General features: G+C 42.2%; 4 protein-coding genes and 1 long non-coding RNA gene across 6 annotated transcripts in view; all 5 read left to right on the forward strand.

The window, feature by feature from the left end:
* LOC108098115 overlaps positions 1-4,922 on the forward strand; it is a 34,863-nt gene extending 29,941 nt beyond the window's left edge. Inside the window, 3 exon segments of the mRNA XM_017200830.2 lie at positions 264-718; positions 721-2,363; positions 2,940-4,922. Of these exon segments, the coding sequence (XP_017056319.2) occupies positions 264-718; positions 721-2,363; positions 2,940-3,812 (2,971 nt within the window). The 3' untranslated portion in view covers positions 3,813-4,922.
* Positions 4,923-5,241: 319 nt separating this feature from the next.
* LOC108098106 (regulator of G-protein signaling 7) lies at positions 5,242-11,974 on the forward strand. The gene is made up of 7 exons (XM_017200820.2): positions 5,242-6,820; positions 7,305-7,552; positions 7,612-7,795; positions 7,978-8,264; positions 8,344-8,457; positions 8,534-8,659; positions 8,782-11,974. Exons 1-7 carry the CDS (start codon positions 6,083-6,085, stop codon positions 9,107-9,109), a joined length of 2,025 nt encoding a protein of 674 aa, XP_017056309.1. The 5' UTR covers positions 5,242-6,082; the 3' UTR covers positions 9,110-11,974.
* Positions 11,975-13,690: 1,716 nt separating this feature from the next.
* On the forward strand, positions 13,691-14,095 carry LOC108097940. Its single transcript, XR_001771811.1, has 3 exons — positions 13,691-13,761; positions 13,811-13,890; positions 13,949-14,095. It is a non-coding gene; the product is annotated as an uncharacterized LOC108097940 (long non-coding RNA).
* A 2,111-nt stretch (positions 14,096-16,206) lies between these two features.
* Positions 16,207-16,615, forward strand: LOC122320901. Its single transcript, XM_043209527.1, has one exon. The coding sequence runs from the start codon at positions 16,521-16,523 to the stop codon at positions 16,611-16,613; it is 93 nt and encodes a 30-aa protein (XP_043065462.1). The 5' UTR covers positions 16,207-16,520; the 3' UTR covers positions 16,614-16,615.
* A 246-nt stretch (positions 16,616-16,861) lies between these two features.
* On the forward strand, positions 16,862-25,269 carry LOC108098035. Of its 2 annotated transcripts, none has more exons than XM_017200696.2 (3): positions 16,862-16,969; positions 23,604-24,009; positions 24,362-25,269. In XM_017200696.2, the coding sequence occupies exons 2-3, from the start codon at positions 23,605-23,607 to the stop codon at positions 24,569-24,571; spliced, it is 615 nt and encodes a 204-aa protein (XP_017056185.1). In that variant the 5' UTR covers positions 16,862-16,969; position 23,604; the 3' UTR covers positions 24,572-25,269. The 2 variants fall into 2 exon arrangements, with proteins under 2 accessions (XP_017056185.1, XP_017056184.1); XM_017200695.2 differs by lacking the exon at positions 16,862-16,969 and adding an exon at positions 22,118-22,493.
* The last annotated feature ends 40 nt before the right edge of the window (positions 25,270-25,309 follow it).

Below are 25,309 nucleotides of genomic sequence, written 5' to 3' on the forward strand. Positions count from 1 at the left end.
CAAAAAAAAATTGGTTTGGTTTTTTGAAAATAGTTACTTAAATATATCATGAAAAATTCTATTTAAAGGGTATTTCGGTCTTCGATTTACTGAAACACCCCTGCATTGTAGTCTTTTCCTTTTTGAGGCCTGCCAGGCGTCTGCCCATTTTGGGTGCCGCTTTTTGATTTATGTGCCATGACAACCGGGTGTCGCCTCCGATTCCCGATTGCGATTCACAAGCCCAAACCCAATTCCCAATCCAATCTCGATTTCGTTGGCAGGCCGCGAATGATCCAGCGACTGGTGGCCGGTCACATCCACAATGCCCATGGACACTCCACCTACGAGGTGTCGGCGGTGAGCTCGAACAGCTCCTCCTCCTCCCTCAGCTTCGTTCCCTCCACGACGGAGAGGATCACGACGGAGAGGAGTGCGAGTACGAGTACGAGTACTAGTAGCACCTCCTCCACTTCGACCACGCGGCAACCGAAGTCGAGGAGCAAGGCGAGCAGCAGCTACAGGCTGGCCAAGCCCTCGAGCAGGCCGAGATCGACCAGCACGGTGGCCACCACGCGGTTCAGTAATCCGCCCAGCGTAGTGAGATCCACCACGCCACTTCCCCCACTCAGATCCAATACTCCGAATCCGAATCGCTTTCGGGAGTCCAACGATGCAGAGGATGATGACGAGGCGCTGCTCAACGAGCCCGATGACTTCGACAACTGGGACAATGGCATACCAGGCTGAGCGCCGGCTCGGGCAAGGAATCGGAGGCACCGGCCAAGAAGCCACCGAAGGAGGAGCAGAAGAAGACGCTGGCGGATCAGGTGAGGGACGGCAAGTACGGACTGATCGAGAAGGAGCTCTTCCGCCGCGTTCCCAAGCGACCGGGAGTGCTGAGCTACGCGAGGAACTCGGAGGTGCCGCTGGACAACGAGAGGAACTACGGGGGATTGAACGAGGAGGACATCTGGCTGGCCGAGGATCACCTGCTGGTGATCAAGGGCGGATCGCTGAACGAGGAGGCGGAGGACAACCAGCAGGGTCCGTGGCCACCCATCGATGATTACGATGCGCCGGGGCGGCAGATCAAGTTGCCGGCGAATCCGGCGGTGCCGCCTCCATTTCCCGTGCAGCTCGAGCCGCACGGGCCGCTGCAGCTTATCCGAGATAATCAACTCGAGGTCCTCCATCCGGCGGCTGGCAATGGAACGCGCCACCAGATCGACAAGGGCGACCACCAAGGCGCCGCCGGTGAAGGTTCTGTCGCAGCGCATCCTGTTGCCCGGCAGGGAGCGATTGCAGCATCTGCGCCAGCTAAATCCCCGCCAGCGGATCGCGATGACCCGGCCTACGTCTATCCGTCACCCTACGCGCCCTGGCTGCTCTACCCCAACGACACGGTGGCGTCCAAGGGCCTGCTGAGGAGTCCTCCGCTTCTGGGGCCCTGGCTCATCAACGGACTGAATGGGAATGGTTCCTTCCTGGGCGGGGACTCCCCGCTGCCCGCCAATGTCAGCGATTTCGACGAGGACGATCCCTCGCTTTACTATCCACCTGCCTACAGTTTCGTCTACAAGAGCAACTACTCGAATCCCGTGCCGCCGGGTCCTCTGGTGCCTGGAATAGTTCTCCCACCGCCCCCGGATCACTTCACCCGACTGGAGGGCACCACCCGGAGACCCCTGCCCTCGACCAGCAGCAGCACCACCACGAGTACGACCACGAGTACCACCAGCACAACCACAACGAGCACAACAGTCAGACCGCCAGTGCAATTGCCGGCCATCAGGACCTCCTACAAGCCGAAGTACAATGGCATCACCTACTTGCCACCGCCGCCGCGGCAGAGTTCTCCGAAGTACGTGGAACGAGTGCCCGTTCCGGTGGCCGTGCCCATACCCATCTATCCGGTCAACTACACGCCGCGGCCACAGCTGGTCTTTGTGCCCAGCTCCACGGAGGGCAGCCTGCAGGATCCACCGCTCTCGCGGGATCCGCCGCTCTCCAAGTCGAACCCCATCTACTACGAGTACTTCGAGGCCAAGCGGCAGCCGGGCTCGATCAAGTCCAACGTCATCGACGACTTCCTGGCCACCAAGCCGCCCAAGCGCCACCATCACAGCCACAGTCACAATCACAATCACAATCATCAGCAGCAGCAGCAGCAGATCCACCAGCAGCGGGAGCAACTGCAGCACTATAAGGCATCGCCGAGTCCCGCCAACGATGTCGCCGGTGGCGTGGAGGTGGTGAACATCACGCCCAAGCCGCGGACCGCCCAGCTGCAGCTCCACGCGGAGTACGAGGCCTCGCTGGGGCAGCTGCTCCGGAGCAACCTCATCTCGCCTCCGGCGGGAGGAAGTTCGGGGAGGTTCCAGGTATGGATTACTACTCTTTATCCATCTCTACCTGTAATCTGTTTTTAAGGCTATTCCTAATACACAAAATATTATATTTACTTCACTTCTTATAAAAATTTTATTTTACATTTAATTTATTTTATTAAGTATTTATTAAGTAGAAAATCTGTACAGCATATAATTAACATTTTATATAAGTTTAATTCCCTTTTTCGTAACCACCTAAAATGCACCTCAACAGAAATGTAGGCAATGTTTTTTGGGTAAAGCGCCATCTGTGAATAGAACCTGGAACTATTTTTACTCTGTCAGTGAAAAATGCTACAAAAGTTTAACTCTTTAAGTCGCCATTTTCAACTATTTTCAAACGAGTGCATACTTTTAGGTTTGTGTTGTGTACAAACTGTTAGCAAATATTATGCTATCCGATAATTTACCTCATATCTACCGGCCTATTAGATTTAATTACCATTACCATTATCTAGAGAAACATAGGTTTGAGCTTTGTTCGAATTAAACTTTGTAATAAACTTAAACAGCGACGTTGTCCATTATAAATCTTATTAACATTGAACCTTTTCGTTTAAATTGCAGCCTCCCGACTTTGACAAGCAGCCCTTCCTGCCGATGGTGAACTACAGTGCCGATGAGCAGGACCAGAACGCCTTCAAGGCGATCGTTTACCAGCCGCCTGGCCAAAGGCAACGCCACTTGCGCGTGGGCAAACAGCAGCTGCAGCTGGATCCCAATTTGGAGGTGACGCCGCAGGATTCCTACCTTCCGGGTCGCCACTTCCGAGTGGGCAAGCAGCACCACCAACAGCAGCAGCAGCAGCAGCAGCTGCAGCAGCACCACCAGATCTTCGAGCCACAGATTTACAGCACGCCGGTGCCGCAGTTCGTGGAGGATCCGCAGCAGTTGCGGCCACCTTCGCCGGTCCAGGCCAATCCCCTGCAGTTCTGGCAGCGACCTCCTCCGCAATTCAAGAGGGTGCGACCGAGCAGCAAGCAGGGACATCCCCATTCCCACACCCACTATCCACCCTATTACGTGCCGGGATATCCAAGTGGTCCTTCGGCCGGGGAGCACCTCTATCGTCTGGTCCCAGTGGCACAGCACAAACACTGGCGAAGCAACAAGCAACAGCCGCAACAGCAGGTGCAACAGGTGCAATCGCAACCCATCCAGGTGCAGCCCCAAAACCAGGGCTATCCCGATCGGAGCGTGAACATCGGTCACAGCCTGGCTGGCGATATCCTTGTCAACTACAGCACAAACAATCAGTTTAATCCGCAGGCGGAGCTGGTGCCACAGGCCCAACTGGCGGCACCGCCACCACCCCCGCCCCCTCTTTCGTATCAGGCACAGAGCGGGCAACCGTTGTGGTCCGAAAGGGAGCGGGATCGATCCGTGGAACGATCGGTGCGGCAGTCAAGGGAACAGCAGCAGCAGCAGCAGCAGCAGTAGGTTGCAATTACCATACACACCATACACACCATACCATATCATGCCGATAATTTGGTTTTCTGGTGGTTTCTATGTCATTGATAAACGTAGTGTCAAAATGTGATCTATAGGGAGGCCAATCCGCAATCGAATCCCAGCCTAGACGATACGAAATGGAAAGCCGACAACACTTTCTTAGACAACATTTCTCTCTCATTTTCTACCATTCCATACTACTTCATTATTTCCTGAATGTGTGCGCAAACTTTGGAGCCCATCAACCCACGAAACTTTATTATGGTCTCATCCCTCGACGTTTTTGGGCTTTGAAAATAATGTTTCATTTTTTGAAAATTGAAGATATGTAAGTCCTAAAAAATATTAAGTAATTGGGATACACGTTTTTCCGTTTTACTATAAAGCCCCAAAAAAGTATTTAGCAGTAAAATAACTTTTTTTCTGACCTTCGTGCTACCAATCCAATTAACCGAAAGCTCAACCCAAGTTTACTTTGCCTTCTTTGCTACCACTAACATATAGTTACGTTATGTAGAGCTGGTCATTTAAGAGATAAAACCCGATTTGTCCTGCTGCCAAACTCTTGAAGGCGTTCGAAAGTCGATATCATCAAATCATCGAACATCGCTGTCGGAGTTGCAACAAAAACACGCAAATATATTTATACCATATATAAGTACCTATATCCCTACTCGGTAAATTTATATATATACAGACCTATGTAAATAATTAAAGAGTTTAGGCGCTACAGACACCACTTAGTCTTAGGGGCAGTGAAACACATGTACGCATCATCGATATCCTTAGAAAAGAAAGCGTTAGCTATCTGTTTTATCCTGCACACACACACACTATATGTATTATTTTTTTCTATTTATTGTAATCTGTTTTTGAATGTTTTCCAAAATCATTGCAAAACTTTGTATAAAAGCCATAACAACTAAGGTCACTATAAGTTAAAATCACGCTATGCAACTAATGAACACTATGCGTTAAAAAATATCTTTAGTTTGGATACCATACCTATCTATATCTATTTTTTTTGTTAATTGTAAACGAATAAAATAATTTGTAGACGCAAATTCATATTATCGAAATAAAGCAAATTGAAAATATCGAATGTTTTGTCGATGGGAAGACTGGAATGTGGAACGAAAAGATATCGTATCGATATCTAAAGTAATTATTGGTAATGTTTCTGAGAATTTCTTGCTTATATTTAATTTATCAAGATATACCATTTAATATACATTGAACAGGATATTTTGGATTCTCAAATACCAATAGTTCTTACAACGCAACTTTTTCGATAGCATATTACTCCCCTTCCTTTTCAAGCGTTTGTTATCGATACACAACAGCTGGCTGGATGTAAACAACGGTATTTGCGCATGCGTAAACGGAAAAGAGAGCGAAAGAGCGGCTCGCGAGAGAGTTTTTGGGGTAGGAAGGACGAAAAATCGATGAAGGACTATCAGCAGGAAGCTCCAAGGAGCCGATTGACTTTGGGCCGTAAAATGATTACGGGCTAAAAGCTAAAAAATACGTCGCGCGAGAGCGAGAGAGGGCGAACGAGTAAGCGAGAGAGAGAGAGAGAGAGGAACAAGGAGCAACAGCAACAGCAAGCGAAAACTTGGCACAAATCCCCAACTAAAAATACAACATAAATTCAATTAAAAAATCTATAAATTTCCACATAACAATAATCGAACAAGAAAAGCTGCTGGGGCATTATAAAACAAACAATCGAACACCTTGTGTGCGTGTGTGTGTGTGTGTGTGTGCCATAACTCCTTAAAACTTCAAGCATACAGGAAAGCGAAACGAAGGAAGGAAGGAAAAATTGGCAGGAAAAACTAAGTGAAAATCGAGGAGGAGCAGGTGGAAAAAGGCCGAGGAAGATGGCATTAAAAAAGCAAAATGACCCCTAGAAGCTAAATACAAATTCTTTCAGCCATCAAATTGAATCACACACTCTCTCACTTACACGCACACACACACACACACGCACCACACGCACACAGAGGAGAAGTGGAGCGGGGGGAAAGTAGACCACCCCGTTTTTTTTTTTTTAAAGCAGCAGTAGCAGCAGCACCACCAACACCACCACCACCACCACCACCAACGCAGCCACCGCCAGGAACCACCAGCAATCAGGAACCCCTCCTCGCGAAAGGCAGCCGGCAACCCACGCCCCTGCAGCAGGTTTAAAAATAGCCAGAGCTCTGGGAACTGGAAATCGAACATCCCTGGAGTCGAGTTGTCCGGGAAAAATGGTAACGATGAACTCGGAGGCGGACAAAGCACAAGCCACCAATGCCAGCACCACTGCGGCACCACCAAAGACGAAGACGGACTGCAGCGGCAGCCACAGCAGCAGCGATCCGCTGGCGGTCGCCATTCCGGATCCCCCCCAATCCGGCGGACAGTCCTCCTCCCCGCTGCCGAATGGCAGTAATAACGGTGGATTCCTGGCAACCGAAGCAGCAGCCACGGAGGCATCTTCCTCACCGAAACAGGCAGCGGCAACAACAACAACAACCACTTCGATTGCAACAGTAGCAACAGTAGTTCCTTCCCCGCCAGCAGCCACTGTATCTGTATCTGTATCTGCATCGGCAACTGTATCTGTATCTGCATCTGTAACTGCATCTGCCACTGCCTCCACATGCACGGCAACCACCAGTTTGGGAGCCAAGGCCGCTGCCACCAACACCACCACCACCACCTCCTCCTCCCCCTCGGCCACCTCCTCGTCGACGGCGGCGAGCGGCAAGCAGAGCGGCGGCAGCAGCACCGCCGGTGGTGGTGGTCTACTGACCGTCAGCGGGAACCACCACCACCACCACCACGGCCACTCGCAGCAGCAGCAGCAGCAGCAGTCGGCGGGTCAGTCGAACGCCCAGCCACCGCCGCCGCCCACATCGTCGGCACTCGCGGTTCCCGCGACGTCGCACCACCAGCGCGGTGGCAAGAACGAGGATGCACCCAACATCCTGGTCTACAAGAAGGTAATTCTTGTTGTAAGGGTTTTCCGGATGAAGTTGGCTTTAAATACTGGTGAAATTCTAGAACCTTAAGCAACATTTGCTAGCAGAGAAAAGTCGATTTCAGTTTAAATATTCACATTACAAAGTTATTTTGACTTTGAAATATTTAAACATAGGAAAGTTTAATTAATTTGTTAATTGAAAACTTGTTTAATAACACTAGGAGCTCAAAAATTAATTTACTAATATATGTTTTAAAATTGCCTTATTTCTTATACTAAGTTAAAAGCTCTATCTGTTAGAAGATTCAATATAAAGCTATAGGTAAAAGGTATAAGTTATTTCATTTGAAAAGCAACAGGAATATAAATTGTATTTATTTTACTATTTGAAAAGCAATAATGAATAGTTGAAATTTGATTGAATCATTCACAATCATATCGCATTATTTATTTTTTAATTAATTAACAAATGAATTAATTAATTTATTAATTAATATCCCCAGATGGAGGCCATAATCGAGAAGATGCAGGCGGAGTCCACTGGAGTGGCGGTGCGCACGGTGAAGGCGTTCATGAGCAAGGTGCCCTCGGTGTTCACCGGAGCGGACTTGGTCGCCTGGATCCTGAAGAACTTCGACGTGGAGGATGTGACGGAGGCACTGCACTTTGCCCACCTGCTCAGCTCCCACGGCTACATTTTCCCCATCGACGATCACGCGTTGACCGTGAAAAACGACGGCACCTTCTACAGGTTAATACTACATACCCAGTTTATAATTAGGGGTAATAATATCACTGATTCCCGGACAGATTCCAGACGCCCTACTTTTGGCCCTCGAATTGCTGGGAGCCCGAGAACACGGACTATGCCGTCTACCTTTGCAAGCGCACAATGCAGAACAAAACGAGGCTCGAATTGGCCGACTACGAGGCTGAAAACCTGGCCAAGTTGCAGAAAATGTTTTCCAGGAAGTGGGAGTTCATATTTATGCAGGTAAGTGGATAAGAAGTTTGGCAATTAACACATGAAGTCCAGAGTTTGTTTGTTAGAAGGGTATTCTTAGATATGAAGTTGATTTTAATTGATTCGTTTAGATTTATTCACTAAAAAAGTGTACTTTTATTTGTCATAATTATATATTCAAATAATTATTTAAATATTTATAATTTTTGCAGGCCGAATCGCAGAGCAAGGTGGCCAAGAAGCGGGACAAGTTGGAGCGGAAGGTGCTGGACTCGCAGGAGCGGGCCTTCTGGGATGTCCACCGGCCGATGCCGGGATGCGTCAACACCACCGAGATCGATATTAAGAAGGCCTACAGGCGGGGCGGCTCCAGCCATGGAACAGGATCCGCCGGCGCCTCCCTGGCCAAGAATCCTGTCGAGCAGCTGACGAGGATCATTGCCCTGCGCAAGCAGAAACTCGAGCGGCGCACAATCAAAGTGTCAAAGGCGGCCGAGGCGTGAGTTTTTCCAACCAAAAACACATATTTATTAATATTTACGATTTAATTTATCGATTCGAATTGTAATCTTCTGCAGTCTGGTTGCCTACTACGATCAGTACAATGAGTTCGATTACTTTATAACCTCGCCGGAGCTGCCGAATCCTTGGCAAACAGACAGCACTGAGATGTGGGATACGGAGAAGAATAGGTGAGTTATTCTTTAATGGTAAAATATATATGTATTATTATATATAATTATTAATAATCCATTTTCCACCCAACAGCAAAGAAGTTCCTGTGCGGCGCGTTAAGCGCTGGGCATTCAGTTTGCGCGAGTTGCTCAACGATGCAATTGGCCGCGAGCAGTTTACCAAGTTTTTGGAGAAGGAGTACAGCGGCGAGAACCTCAAGTGGGTATCACAAAAATATATAGCAAAATATACTCTATATAGTAATTAATAAAATTACTATTATATATTATTAATATTATATTATTATCCCGCATAAAAAACAACTTCCATTTGTTTTATAGATTCTGGGAATCGGTGCAGGAGATGAAGGCGCTGCCGCAGTCGGAGATCAAGGAGGCCATTCAGAAGATCTGGCAGGAGTTCCTGGCCCCCGATGCCCCCTGTCCGGTGAACGTGGACTCCAAGTCGGTGGAGCTGGCCCGCGAGGCGGTGAATTCGCCAACCGGTCCGAATCGGTGGTGCTTCGATGTGGCCGCCTCGCATGTTTATCACCTGATGAAGAGCGATTCGTACTCGCGATATCTGCGATCCGATATGTACAAGGATTACCTGAACTGTTCGCGCAAGAAGATCAAGTCTATACCGAATCTGTTCGGGGTGAAACGTTGAGATACGCTGCGGGGGTTCCCCGTAATTGCAGTTGGCTAGGAATCGATTCCTGGCAACATGTACTCGATACCGATACTCTCGGTATCTCGGTATCTCGGTACTCGGTACGCATATGCCTAGTTTGTATGTACTTAAACGTTGTTACTTATTTAACTGTCTGCCACTGTGTCGCGTATTTGATCGATTTTGAAGTGTTTATTGTCATTTTTGTATTTGATTGTTTGTTGATCGATTATACGTTGCCTCAAAGTGAACCGCCCCCTTTCCCCCTTCCCCAAATAGTTCCCTAAAAAACAGAAAACAGAAACCAGAAGCCGAACGCCCCCATATAGCCCGTCTCGCCTTATAAGGTGTCTCCCTCTAAATCAGACGAAAAGCAAACACCACTTACGAGGAAAATATGAAACTGCCAAAGGCTCGAATAGGAAACCAAAGCAAAACAAAATTATGTACTGGAGATTTAGTCCGAATCGGTGAAGATTTTCAAACAATTATCTGTTGTCGTCCAAAGGATGGTTTGATTTGTAATTGTTAAGTAATAGCTTTATATTCGAACTAGGAAACTAAACTTCCCCCACCGCGAACAAAAAAACGAACATCTCTAGAAATTCACAATTAAAATATTTTCCCAGAGTTTGTAGTTCCATGCAATCGAGTAGAGAAAAAAAATGATTTCATTAGCCTACTTCAGGGCCGCCCAATAATTGTTTTAAAATCTCTAGCGATTTTCTGTTGAGCCATTATGATATTATTTCATTTAATATCCGAAAACGAAAAGTTGAAGACGAAAGACAACACCAACAACCGCCGAGACCTTATTCTCATACTCATGATATACAAGCGAATACGAATTATTAACTATTAACCGGAAAGCAAAACGATTGCAATCGAAGAAGACACCAAGGAAATATGAAGAGTAACCAAAGAGAAAACCAGTAGAAAATTTCAAACTGTAACCGAAAAACACCAAACTACGCAAATGCAGAAAAAAAAACCCCGAACTTAAGAGGTATATTCAACATAAGAGAATTAGCTTAAAAAATAGGAAGTCAAGGCGGAAATCTAACGTAAATTTAAAATTTAAATCAGCATGCCAAAAACACACAAACATTTTCCAGCTTTTCAGTAGGTAACATTTTAAACAGAACATTTTTGGCACAGAAAACCCCGCCCCCTAAAAACCCTAAAAATCTGATGAATGTGAAAAACCGTTGACTTAAGTTCCTTTACCGCCGTTATTAGGTTATTAGGTGTCTCTTTTCGTCACTTCCCCTCTCTTTCACGCACACACACACGCACGGTCACCTGCATACCCACACACACACTCACATATCGTTAAGGCGCCATGAAAACTAAAACTAATGAATACTAAGATTTTAATAGTTCTATTTTTTTGCCGCTCACTGTGCGCGCTTCTCTGTGCGTGTGTGTGTGTGTGTGAGCAAGGGAGAGGGGAAGTGTTTTCTGTTTCCGTTTATAGTGAATGTTTAGACTAAATTATGTTAATAATAGGCAGTAAATTAGTGGCAGGAAGTGCAAGGACGGAAACGAGAGTGCGGGAGCCAAGTTCGGATGGGCGAGAGAGATCGGCGGACAAGTAGGATAGATAGGGTCAAAGGTGTGATAGCTTGTAGGAAGTTATAAAAAACAAACAAACAAAAAAACAAGTGAGCTTTACAAACAAATAAAGGGGCTAGAAAACTGGGGAGACTTGATGGTCCCAACGAACTTGGTTCTCTCCGATATCTCTCCCCAAGACATTTTAAGATTGGACAACCGGGGTAAACCTCGAAAGTATTACTTCTATAGATGCGGTCAAAAATGTTTCAGTTGGGGGCTTTGGAAAATTGCAACTGGTGGCGCACAAAGAAATTATAATATTAAATGTAATGACTACTTAAAGCAATCATCTGTAAGTTTGTGATTTTAGAAGTTGTCCCAAACGCAGAAGCTATTAAGATCTCAAATTATTTGAGTTCTGGCGCAAAATCTTTGACAAATATACAAGGAACTAAATTTCGACGCCCAATATCTATTCAACACAATTTTTTTGATTAACATTTACGAAGAAAACATTTGAATTAAAATGTATAATGGACGATTTTAATTAACTTTATTTGTACTGTAAATAGACAACTCTTCAAGAGGGTATTTCAAATTGTTATTAATTTTCTCGAAAAATGCCCATAATTAAATCGTTTTGACCGCAACTGTACGATAGTGAGCGGAGCTATATATTTATGTGAAACATCAAACTGATCCAGAGATCTTTCGGAATAGCAATTAGACTTAGGTAAACTAAGGAACTCGGAACTTGGAACTATACACATGTAATTCGCACGCACACACACTCATGCTGCCTACTTTTGGGCTGGATAAAACAGAAACAAAAAGGAAAAAAGGAAAACAAAGGATACATAATCCAGAAAGCCGTATTAAATGTACTTAATTAGGATTGCATTGTGTGTGTCTATCTAATTGTAACTGTAATTGTAAATGTAAATGGTGTCTACAAATTAACAAGCAAATAATAACTATAACTATACAATATGAAGTATACAGAATTCGGTAAAACGTCAAGGTAAACATAAAGATAAACGTAAAGAGTACGAGTATAAATTATAAAGTACGATATGTAATACCATATATCTTGATGTGCGTCTGTGTGTTGGTAGTGACAAATTTAAATCGATTTCAAAATAGCCAAATCTTAAAAACTAGAAAAAAAGAACAGGGAAACCCCTCGTCTCATACACATTTTCCTTTGGCTTTCCACTGTTATCGTTTGCCAGATTATATATAATACATATATGCATATAGGAACTGTTGGCCAACTGTTTTCCCCCTTTTACCGTTCCAACGCCCCCCCCCACCTAAAAGAAAATAACCATTGAATGTAGCGGAAACTATAAAAACTCTAAAAAATCGATGAAAAACTAAAGGTTAGACGAATAAATTCCCACTTAATTTGGAGGAAACTAATTAAATCAAATAATCAAAAAAAATACTCGATATATGTACGTGTACGCAACAAACAAACAGCAAAGAACTTTTTAGGTTTAGCCAACAGCAAAAAAAAAAAAAAGAAAAATCCAACAAAAACAATAATTATTAAATAAACAACAACAACTACAAGCAAGAATAACTTCAAAAACACATAAAGAGGCCGCGTTTATTGTAAATTGTTCAGCAAGAAAAACAAAAACCGAAAACTAAAATAAATAAATAAAAGCGCAATTTAAGCAACAAAAACGGGCATAAATTAATTCAATTTTTTGTGAAAATTTTTAGTGCAGTTATTGAGAATCTTACAGGAATAGTTATCAACGTTGATCAAGTTATGGATTCCAGAAATTAAAATATTGGGTTGGCAAGAAAGTCATGTCGTTTTTTTAGAAATCGTTTTTAATCTAATTTATTTACGACTAATCGAGCACCAGGATCACACGTTTTAGTATCGTTTTAAAGCTTATTGTCTTAGGTACTATCGACGAAAATTTGGTAATTATTCGATAACATTTGTGGAAGCTATAGCAAATTAAACATGGAGGACAAAAGTGAGCATTTTCGGCATATTTTGCTTTTTTACTTCTGAAAAGGAAAAAAAGCGGTCGAAACTCGCGAAAAATTGTGCGAAGTGTATGGTAAAGATGCCATGAGTGCTCGCCAATGTCAGCGCTGGTTTACCAAATTCAGGCTTGGAGATTTTGGAGTTAAAGACGCCCCACGTTCTGGTCGACCATCGGCCGTTTTTGACGAACAAATTCAGGCTTTGCTGGATGAAAACCGGCGTTATTCAACGCGAGAGATGTCAGAGAAGCTCAGTGTGTCGCATACAACGGTTGAAAACCATTTGAAGAAGCTTGGCTACGTAAGCAAGCTCGATGTTTGGGTTCCGCACAACTTAAAGAAAATTCACCTAACTAAGCGTATCAACATCTGCTATTCTCTGCTGCAACGGATTAAAAACGATCCTTTTTTGAAGCGGATCATTACTGGCGACGAAAAGTGGGTTGTTTACAATAATGTCCAACGAAAAAGGTCATGGAGCAAGAAAGGTGAGCCAGCCCAAGCCACATCAAAGGCCGATATCCATCAGAGGAATGTTATGCTGTCTGTTTGGTGGAATTGGAAGGGTGTAGTGCACTTTGAGCTGCTGGGACGGAATGAAACCATCAATTCAGATATGTACTGTCGCCAGCTATCCAATCTTTGGTCACTCGGCAAAAATTAACGGCGCTGAATTGGGAAGTGCTACCACATCCACCTTATAGTCCGGACTTAGCACCTTCAGATTACCATTTGTTTCGCTCTCTTCAAAACTCTTTGAATGGTAAAAACTTTGATTCAGATGAGGCTGTCGAAAACCACTTGTCTCGATTCTTTGCTGGAAAAGACCAAAAGTTCTTCGAGCGCGGAATTATGCAGCTGCCCGAAAGATAGTCATTAGTGGTCGAACAAAACGGCCAATACATAATTGATTAATTATAAGTCCTGATATAAATAAATCATCTTTGAAAATATTGAAAAAAAAACGACATGACTTTCTTGCCAACCCAATAGTTTATATTCTTTGAATTTTCCGGTTAATTCTAAAAACAAGAACTGATTTTATACTATTGGTGATTATATATTGCAAGGGGAATTTTTTGGTGAGTAGTTTTCGAAGATGGAATTTTACATGAGTGGTTGTAAAAGTAGGTGGTTCTACCGAAAATGGGCAAGGCCGAAACCGAATTCTGGCTTTCATTTCGGAGTGGTGGCTCTATCGCCACCCAAAGGTGTTTACCTTTGTTTTTTTCATTTTTACAAAAGTTTATTGCTTTTTATTTCCACCAGCGAGGTCTAGTGATAAGACTAAGCAACAACGACGACTTCCCGTGCCGCAGAGCAGCAATAAAGCTTTGCTGCTCCGTTATCAATTCGTCTCCCGGAATATGGCCAAGTTTATCTGGGGACGCGACTTATCTAATTTGCTTTGGCAGGGCTCTTCAGCCCGGCCGAGATACGAATTGCGAGTAGGGGAAGAGATGCAGGTACGGATACAAGTACAGATACATTTACAGATACAGATACAGATACAGAAGCATGGGACGTGACCAGCATTTCGCGTAAGTTTTCTTCGAAGGGGATGCTTAAGGGGGGGTTGGGGACTTCCGAGGAGCCCGATCACGTTTTCGCCATAAAACCTTAAATGGAACTGTGCCTCCTTCTAAGCCCCGTTCTCTCGATCTGCGTACCTGGAATAGAGTGTCGATCCCGAGTCATTGCACTGGCCATGTGTTCATCGAACTATCTTAATGCTTTTATGGTAACGGTAAGGTTCGGTTCGCCATCGGAGATAGGATCTTTTCCACTTCAGCGTAATACCCTGGGTTATTGTCTATTTGACGCCTCACTCGGGGCATTGATAATCCATTGACCCACATTTATTTTAATTCCACCGATCGCGAGTACGCGTACAATACAACTCAAAACAATATTTGGATGACGCAATCGGCTTTTATTGTCTCAAATTTCACAGATCAAACAAAATTAGTCCGATAAGGGAAAAGGTAAGGTACATTCACGCTTTCTCATACACAAAAAAGGTTTGTTTAAATTAAATGTATTTTCGTACTACCTTATGTTGGCTTAAAGTTCTTTACGTTTTTATTACTAAAATTTATAGAAGCTTACTATTAATACTTAAATCTTATTTTTGTATTATACCTACTCAAACTATTTTTAAATGAAACTAGTTTCGTGTGTACAAAAAGGAAGAGATACACGCATAAAGAATTCTTTATCTTACAGAACTTTATCGCCCCAACTTTTATGACATTTTTCTGCGCCTTTATTAGAGAAGTGTTTCATGTTAAATTATATAACTAGATCTAATGCGGTAGCTCACAAAAAATGTTTATTTATGTACTTCAGAAAACCTTTAATATTATTCTTTGGATCTTATTCAATTCCTGAAACTCCCGCAGAGATTGTGAGTCCAAAGCCCGCGATTAAAATGGGCTCCATAAACATTTCTCGGAGTCAACTATCCGAAAGAAGACACAAATAAATACCAGCAAGTGCAAAATTTCACCACTTGCCTGGCGAAGAAGGTACGGAAAGCGGGAAGAAAGGAGTGCAGAAGACTGTAGACCGTAGACAGAAGACTGAAGAGGTGTCTTCTTATCAGTGGTTTTGTGTGTGCGTGTGCAGATCGTAAAGTTGAGACAACAAGAACAAGCGTTGGCCCATCGTCGCATCAATGTGTCACATTGGCAATCAGATAACGGCATCTCTTATCAGCAGGCTCCCGAGAATGGGAGAGCGAGCGAGAGAGCACTAGAAGATAGAGCAGGAGGGAGATAAATTGCGAAGATAGTTACGACTCACGAAGAGAGCGAAACTAGTTCTACAAATGTTCCCCATAAAGATGGGGATGCCCAAGTGACTAGATCTCAATACTGTGATTTCGATCAGTGTTCAGTGACAGGCTCTAATAAATTATTTGAAAATATGTTTAATAAACATTTTTATATTTAATATGTAATTATTCATCAGCTGAGATTTTATATATGTAAGTAAATTTTTCACTTACTGGTTGCTTTGTTACCGTCTTGATAAAGCTATTTAAAGAAAACTCGATAAAGCCTTCCAGCCTTTAACAAAAAATGCAAGTGGATTGTTAAATTACTCAGAAGCCAATCACTAAAAAAACTTAAACCGTAAAGAATGTACTCAAGGATGATAAACACAAGGACCTTAAAATTTTAAGCCCATTTTATGACTCACAACCAAACACACATTATTTTATAAACAATTTAAGCTGTTAATCTTAAAAAATATTAATAAAACAAGTGTAAGATACGTTTTGCAGATACTATTGACGTTGACCCCTTGAAATTTTGTACGCACAGGTCACAGCATCTCTGCTGCGGAGAATGGAGAACGGAGAGCGGAGAGCGAACGGGAGCATCTTCCGCAGCCCCAACAACAAGAACAAAAACAACGGGAACGCCAACGCAGACGGCGCCGTCTCAGTCGCAGTCGACGTTGGCAGAGGAAGCCGAGGCGCTGGCAGCAGAAACATCGATCTGGCAGTCGCTTCTCAGCATTCTTCGCCTCTGGTTCGACATTCTGACCGATCGGAAAATATAAAGACCGCACATAAAGACCAAGACCGTGAAGAGAGGGGAACGGTAGACCGAAGACAGAGGACCGAAAAGCAGAAAATAACAAAAATCCATTTCTATATACCCGAGATCGAGACCGAGACCGAGATGTGTATATGAACGCAGTTCCTGCTCGTAGACCGGTCGTCCGTAGCATCGTTGTGCTCCACAGTTCCAAAGTTCAGTGACAAAAGATTCGGGTGCGAAGAGTCCGAATCCTGCGCGAGGAAGAAGGAATCGCGAGAAGACTTGTTGTAATGGTGGACAGGCGTTGGATTTTCTGTGAGAGCGGCGAGGATCCAAACTTCAGAAAGGAGCACTGCGAGTACACCCAAAGCCAGCACCGATAAATCCGAAATCTCCAAGAACCCCCTTTCTCTCCCCCCCGAAGAAGTCCATTCAACCTGCTGCTATTTCTTGTGCCAACGATCTCATTTCCAACCGCAAAATAATCAAAACATAACAAAACAAAAATCATCGCAAAATAGAAAAAAGCTACGAAGAACAATTGAAGCGCGTGCATAATTTAAAATATTAAAAAAAAAAAAATTCGGTGCTTTTTGTTTGTATTTTTTATTGTTTGGTTTTTGGTGCTCCTCAAATGTAAAGAACAAGAGAATTGGAGAATTGCAAACCCAAATCGAGAGAAGGAGTGCGTGAGCGAAGAAAAGAGAGGAAGACCAGCAGTGGCCAAAAAAAATTTCGAGTGAGTACATCGAAAATAATATTAACTAAGTAATAATTTTGAATAAGCAATAGATCGGCAATAAAAACGATTTCGTAAACGTCAAAAGTATAGTAAATACGGATGACGTTCTTGCTGATAACCATATTATAATTCATTATCAAATGAGACAGGTTGCGCTGATTTCTCCGAGTGTACGAAATGCCGACAAACATGTTTACCCCAAGTAACCCCCAAAAACCCCTCTATTTCTATGGCTATAAATAAAATGCACAAAATGGGAAAAGCCAAAGGAGCGAAAGGGACGGCATCAAGCTGATGTGCATATCTGTATTTCTCTTCGTTTTTTTTCCTTTATGTGGGCCATGCAATTTGGCAAAAGTTTGAACTACCGATGCGCTTGGAAAACAGGTGTTTTTATTTTCAACGCTTATCAGCAATGGAACAAAGTGCTATTTCGAAATTGCCCCGAGAACAAAACGTAAACAAAAAATCATTTCGACACTTCCCAAATGTTTTTGTTTCACAAAAACGAGAGAAATCGTCAAGAGCAACAGCGGAAAATAAATAAAATTTATTGATAGCTGGCAAAAAGAATTAAATTTTTTCATCATTAGTTTCTATATATAGTATCGTTGTATACACACACTTCTTGCGCAGTCCAGCATGAGAAAAAATAAAAACAAAAATCAAAGCATAAAAGAAGAACTAGCAGAACGAGCAGAGGCACTTTTATTCCTATTTATGACGGCCCCCAATTATTGTCAAAAACTTGACTACGTGACCAAACAGGAAATAGAGAAGTGAAAAAGTGTCCGTCCGTCTGTCCGTCCGTCTGTCCGTCCGTCTGTCCGTCCGTTTGTCCGTCTGTCCGTTTGTCCGTTTGTCCGTCCCTCCGTAAAGATGTAAAGATTTTGAAAACTGATTAGGATTACATTCCTGTAGCTCCCCCCAATTTAGTCAATCAAGAGGCATCGACAAACGAATTCTCCCCCATTTACAATTAGGCGACACTCGGCGATCTGATCAATAAATACATTGATATTGCCTCTCGGTGGCATCGTCATCGTTTCATTTGTTTCTGGTTCATGTAAAGCACTTAAACATAAAGATGCACACACACCACAGACCCGGCTAAGAAAATAGTAACATAAGTTATTAAACAAATTATAACAAATGATCTAATTAGCCTGTATTGAATATTGATTTCGAGTGTACGAGTTATTCTTTCAAATCATTAATACCTTTCAATTGAAAAGAAGTAAGTTCTTTTTAGTTTTCCCGCTGCTGTGCTGCGTCTGATATATCCGATTCAGACTCCCTTGCAAAGTGGGCCAGACAATTCCCAAGAATTTGTTGCCTCGCTTTTTGTGGGCGTCAGTTTCGTCAAGTTTTTCCTTTTTTCTGCTTTAGTTTTTATGATTTTCTTGTCGCGGCAATTAAGGAAATTGTTGGGCTATGTTGTGTGTGTGTGTGTTGTGCGATATAGATTGCCACACATTGGATAATGGTGCGGGAGGTCGGGAATATCGCCCAAGGAATTTTAATTAAATTGTGCATTGTTCTCGGTCATAAGCGAAACTACTGTAGGTAATTTATTTGAGGAGTTTTCATAAGTTAAAACTTAACAGAACATTCTTAACAAAACAAACATACATACGTTTTAATCTTTAAACTATCGTTCAAAAAATATTGTTACTGAGCTTCAAAGGCTCTTAAAATAAATAAGCATTTGCTTTTAATTGTTGACTTTTGAGCAATGAGCTTTAGGAATTCTTGAAAGGCTGGGAAAGTCATGAAAATATGATCCCTTTGAATGGGAATAACAACAAACATGGTATCCCATTTAATCCGGTGAAAAGCTACCCCAATAAGATGCATTTAATATCGTTTTACCCTGGCAACTAATGGGAAATAACCAGTGGCTGAAAAATCCCCGTATATAGTAATGTCACTATATCTTTTTCTGTGGCACTTAAGCTGCTGCATTGTGCGCCTTATCGGGAGCTGATAAGCCGCAGAAGATTCCAGGCCCACTGCAGATGGGAAATATCTAGATACATACAGAGGCATATCTCAGGCACACGGCTGAATCATATGGAATATATGACGCACTTGCTCCAGAAAACAAATAGGGAAATTCAGCCGTCTACTTGGAATCATATACTTTTACGGCCTTGTTATTGTTTTTGTGGCTCGGCTAATTCTTTGTAAATCTTGCATACTCCAGAACAAAAAGAAAAATCGAATTAAATAAATGCGAAGGTCTTAAGAACCAGATAAACCGTAACCCTAATTGCGAATTAAGCGGGAAACAAAAGTGCAGTTCCCTCGAAAAAAAAAAAAAAAAAAACATAAAGTCGAGTCATCAGAAATTGGATATTTCGCATTTAGAACCAATAAATGTGCTGGTGATCTCTGCACTTGGCTGATTTGTACTCCAATTGGGTTTCTGGGCCACTGCTGACGCTCGATTCTCGATCAAAGTCTCTCTTTTCAAAGTCAAGCTCAGTAAAGTAATTGCTGGGGTTTTATTTATACTAGATATGGTATGTACATATATATCTACTCTACCCACGACATAGCTTTTGGCCAGCTTTTCTTTCTGGCTTTCCTTTCGATTTTCCCAGTTCTTGTGGGCGTCGTCGACAGCTAATTTGTGTTTTTAGGCAATCGTTTTTTCATACTGCCAGTCAGCTGACAATGCGCACATGCAACCGGTAAAGTCATACATATACCCATATCAGATATACTATAGCCTCTGAAAAGTCGCCTGGTACTGTTCGTATAATGTGCCTTTCAACATCTGGTCAATGACTTTGATCGGATTTTCGCCCTGGCGCTGATGCAATTTGTGAATGGAAATATGCGAAAAATATTACAAATTCAGATCATGTCACGTAGTACTACGCATATCATCCCCGGATCGAAAGTCTATAGATAGATGGGAAACACGGAAATGGACAGCCAAAGATTGACTTTTATCTTGAAGTTTTGGGTTTTTGTAGATTGAAAATATTCTATAAATATTTAAATAAATTGCATATTTGCAAACTTTTTTTATTGACTGTTATATCCCTTTATTTCCATACATCCCAAAAGATGATGAAACTTTCAGAGTTATTGCAGACCAGTCCTTAAATTTCCTTGAAAGGCAAAGTTTTTTCGGTGATTTTAAGGATTCATGGAATGACAGCCGAAAACATGGAAAAAGGTTAATGCGCCCCGATTTCTTACGCAAATTGGTGTCGCAGCCGTGCCAAAATTGGGTCCTCACCCAGAAAATAAACTTTATAAATTAACAACAGCACTAAATCATTCAAACGAGGCGGCGGGAAGCGGGACGAAAAAAAAAAAAACGAAAAACCAAAAAAACGAGGACAATCAATGACAAACTCTTTACAACCGGTTTATATATTTGAATAAAGTCGGGGCGTTGTCTTATCAGCAAGGACTGATAATGGCTCGGCTCCGTATGTGTATATCATATTTGCATTTGTCATATGATGCATCTGTATCTGTATCTGTATCTGTATCTCAATCTGAATGCGAATCTATATGGACGGCAATCAAGTGCAGTATCTATCGTAGGAGACGAGGTCTCGGCGATTCATTCACCAGACGCAGCTGGAATTATAATTGCAAATTTCCATTGTCTGATCGGCGAGGTTTCCCCTCCTCTGCAAATTTCCCGCAAATTCCCTTCTGCAGAAAAGAGATCTTAGGTCTTTGCAGCTTTAATCAAGTCTTGTCGCCACGCTATCTGGTATATGGTATCTAGTATCTTGTATCTCCGCCAGAGTTCAGACAACTTTCAGATAAAGTTCAGAGTATAAAAGGAGCAATGGCTTGCAACCGGTTCTCTAGATAAAGCCGGATGGCAAGAACCTTATTAACTGGCCCGCTATCATTATTTTCTTGGGCAATTACCACCTCCTCCTCCCTTTTCCACCGCCTTTTCGCTATTGTCTCTTCTCGGTTTTACAAAAACTCAGTTTTTGCTTAGCTTTTCATTCTTGGATTGCAATTTAATGTTTGTATGTTGGTACCCTTTAAAATAAACAGGGTATTTGGGGATTTGTAAAACGGAAAAACTACTTTTTTATGTACTTAAAGAGTAGTAAGGTTCAATGAAAGTAAACGTCGTATTCCATTACAAATATTTATTGTTTACTTGAGTTTTATTTTTCCCCATTAGTAGGGTATATTCCAAGTACTCACACAATGATATAGGGTTTTCAGCTGACATCATATTTCGATTATGCTATATGGCCACTTGGCTGGAGGCTTTTCCAGTCCGATTTCAGCATTTGACCGGCCAAGATCGCCACGAATCGGTTTCAGCCCGACTGAGCTGGCTTTTATTCCCATTGTGTCTTGTGTTTTCCTTTTCTCTATTTGCCTTTATTTTTTATCTTATTTAATTTTTGCAAGTCAAGTCCAATGCTGAAGTGTTAATTGACAGACGCCTTGGTAACCAGTGTGCAAACAATATGCTACTATTGAATCAAATAAGTAAATGTGTAAGAACGGCAAATATTCACGTGCAATTCTTATCGCCGAATGAACTGGATTTCCCCCTTTCAATTGATAAGACCAATCCCAGATGAATTATCGCCACTAGTTTAGCAAATCACGTATAATAAACGCCTTGCGGAGCAACATCTCATCTTGAATTTCGGTCTTATCGCGGTTCGGTGTAAAAAAAACACAACCATAAAGCTCTCCTCTCACAACAACCCCATAAATAAAATGCACATAAATTGCAAACTATTTAAAAAAGAAAAATAAAAACAAAACTTATATAAATAGATATAAATTAAGTGCAGAGAGCCGGTTTCTGTTTACCCAATGATTTATTACAAACAAGAAACAAACGAATTAAATAGTATCAACTTCGAGATACAATTCAAAATAATTCAGCAGTCGTTTCAAGATCGCAGTTCTCATTGAGTAATATTTTGTATAATTGGTTTGAGGCACGCTTAATGTTTTAAATAAGTGTTAATGAAAATCATTAATAGCTCTTAACACTTGTTTAAATCAACTCAGTGCTCAAAATAAAATCAAAGTGCTTCCGTACTAAAATAAATTGTAGATATATTTAACAACAAAATAATATAAAACCAGAAGCACATTATTCTTACTTCAGATTGAAATGTCTTGGAGTGTTCTAATAAATTTGAAATTGGATGCTTGTTAATTAACTTATTATGAACGCTCTCGAACTTAAATGAATTGTTTTACCATGAATCCAATTTCCACAATCGTTGCCACCCTGAAACCATAAACATCAGACCCTGGATGGCTGCAAAATCAGAGACTGCAGCAGAACTCAACCCAACTCATATGTCACACTCAAATCATTGAACGAATATGCCAGCAACAACAGTATAAAGTCAGCAATAAATTAACCAATTGATAGCAATAAAAGCAAAGTTGAGAGCGATCGAAGAGGAGGAAGAGCGGTGATATATTATATTATATTATATATCGAAATGCGCGCCGTATACGACTTGTTGCTGAGCAACGCCTTTGATCCCAGGTACGATCGAGTGGTATTCGCCGTATATAGCTACATATATAGACCACAATCCCAATCGGAATCGCATATGGTATGGGCATATGGGAATATGATACATCTTGCCCGGTAATTGAATGCTAACCAATGTTAATTGGACTCCGAACGAGAAATGCTTAGCAAATATTTGGTTTCCACCGTCTGCTCCCCAGTGACGCAGTTGATTTTATTGGGAGGGGATCGGAATTGGGATGGGGATGGGTATGGGTATGGGTATGGGCGTTTATCAAATGTTTATTGTATTATTAACCGAATGCGAAGTACACAAAATATTTGCCAAACAAATTGAAAACAGCAATTAGGCAGGAAAGTGTTCGTTCGCCCAATATTCGGATGTACTCATCGATTTGCATGGTGTAAGAAATGCTTTTAGCAAGGTTTCAATGTTTTAATGTATTATTCATTATGGTTTCCGGGCTTCTAAGTAATTTGAACAAAATACGGCAATTAGATTTCTAAATACGAGTAGTATTCGTTCTCAATTTTGAATTCTGGTAATCCAACTGAATGGACTCTTATGAAAATTATGAAACTAGCTCAGAACTATTCAGTTCGTACGGCGAATATAATAACCCATTGTCTGGTTATTACAGCTAGCGATTACAGTTAGCGATCGGAATAGCTACCAACGATTCTCATGCCTATTCATTGGGTATTAACAATTGGGAGCCTCCAATTACCCGCCATTCCCATCGAATAAACATGAACCTTTCGGCTCCGCCACACGGAGAAAAAACAAAGATCGTATTATCAGCTGTTCTCAGATCAATCTTCATCAAATTAATATGAATACAAATTAAAATTGAAATTTATTTAAATGCTATAACACAGTACAACTTGTTAACAGAAAAGAGGAATTTAATTCATGTGGGCATGGGGTTATTTTTAAATGTTTCAAAAAATAAGTAAAAAACTTTTAGGAATTCAATTATTTATTAGTAATTTATGCCAACTTTGATTAGTATAGTGAGCATATCTTTGTAAGCCTTCACTAATGATTGGGTGTATGTTATCTCCAAGCAATCCCCTTCATTTCTCCCTGTGTAATCGTGGACTTTCCCTTCCCTTTTCCAGAATGGTGCTACAGAATCACAACACTGTGGTGGCCCGCTCCACTTTGACCCCGAATAGCAGCAGCCAGAACTTCGGCTCCCATTCGGTGGGCCACCATGGCGGACAGGGAGGCAATGCAGCTGGTCGGAGTCCTCTGAACGCCGGCCCAAGCACCCAGCGACCGATTGTGGACCTCCTGGTGGCCATGGTGGCCGTTCCGGTGCTCATTCTCTGCGCCCTCCAGCTGGAGAAGAATCTGCGGGACAACAGCCTGGAGTCCCGCTGGCTGGTCTTCGCCTTGGGCATCGGGATGCTGGTGATCAGCGTGATCATCTGCGGCTACGTCACGCACCGCATGGGTGTCTGCATTTGGGCGGGACCCATTGACGAGGCGGGAAATCGGGCCACAAATGGCGGCATGCCACATGTGAGTGTTACGAACCAGAAATACCTTAGAGAACTGCAAGCTATCGCTATTTCTAGTCATTACAATTCACTATGTTTTTATAATTTAAAAATCACTTACTTTTCCGAAGTAGTACGAATTATAGAAAACAAAATTCTTAATCCAAATTCAAAGGTTATACCTCAGAGCTTTTCTGATAAAATTCCTAAACGATCTGCTATTTTCATTTTGGTGAAGGAACATATAATATTTTGACCCCTGTTCATTCGAGATTTTTATTGTGATAGCTTCCTTTCCTGTTATATTACAAATTTAATTTAAAATATGTAAAAATCTTAAGTGTCTGTATTATAATCTCAAATGTATTTTCCAGATCAACTCGCAGAACGATGTCCTACGCATTGTGGACTCCCTGCCACCGAGTTACGATAGTGTGGTGAAGTTCGAGCTGCCGCCGCCGGCCTACGACTGCCTGGTTATCGAGATGGATCAGGGATCCAAGGATCTGGAGTCGCCGCCGACCTCCGCCAAGTCAGGAACCGGAGGAGCCGCCTCCCCGCCCGGCGCCACGTTGCACATCTAGCAAGGAAATCCAAAGGAGCAACAGGAGCAGCATTCGGAGGAGGAGGAGAGAGAATTAAGAGATTTTTTTCGAAAACTGGCAGCGCAACGGATTTCCGAACCTGATCCACTTAAAATCTTGTATAACCGCGATTTCGATGCGTGGTATTCTGGCCACTCTGGTGTTTTCAAATGAATGTTTAAATGATTTTGAAACTCCTAGAATACCGCCATATTATCCGTATATCCATTATCCATTGTTAAGTTTGGCCAGCTAACTGGTAGTATAGCTTGGCAAAGCATTATGGCATTGTATTTACTTTGATTTTAAGCAGCTAGTATTTTAACTGTAGAGCCCTCAAAATCTCTCGCATTGTACATACATTGAGTTCTTTGAAACACACACACAGCATCTAGTCCAAAGTTGTATATAGCCGAAAAAGAAATAACTAAAACACAAGATGCGCCCATACGAAACCATTAGGGAAATATATATACCTACTGTATATTAACTGAATTGAATGCCAAGGCAGCAGGGCGGGAATCAAACTACAAAACTACAAAACTACAGGGTAGCACATAGTCTTAGTTTTAGCCTAACGTCTGTATATAATTATGTATATTACGATTACAAATATTACTATTTTAATTGCCAACAAATGTCGGAAAACGTTCAGTGTTGCTTTCCAGAAATAAAGAATTCCTATTAAGTTTATTGAAGTCCAAGAAGGTCTTTAGCGCCTATTGTATATTTTTTGGG

The sequence above is a fragment of the Drosophila ficusphila genome, unplaced genomic scaffold (genome assembly GCF_018152265.1).
Source record: "Drosophila ficusphila isolate 14025-0441.05 unplaced genomic scaffold, ASM1815226v1 contig_197, whole genome shotgun sequence".
Lineage (NCBI taxonomy): Eukaryota > Metazoa > Arthropoda > Insecta > Diptera > Drosophilidae > Drosophila > Drosophila ficusphila.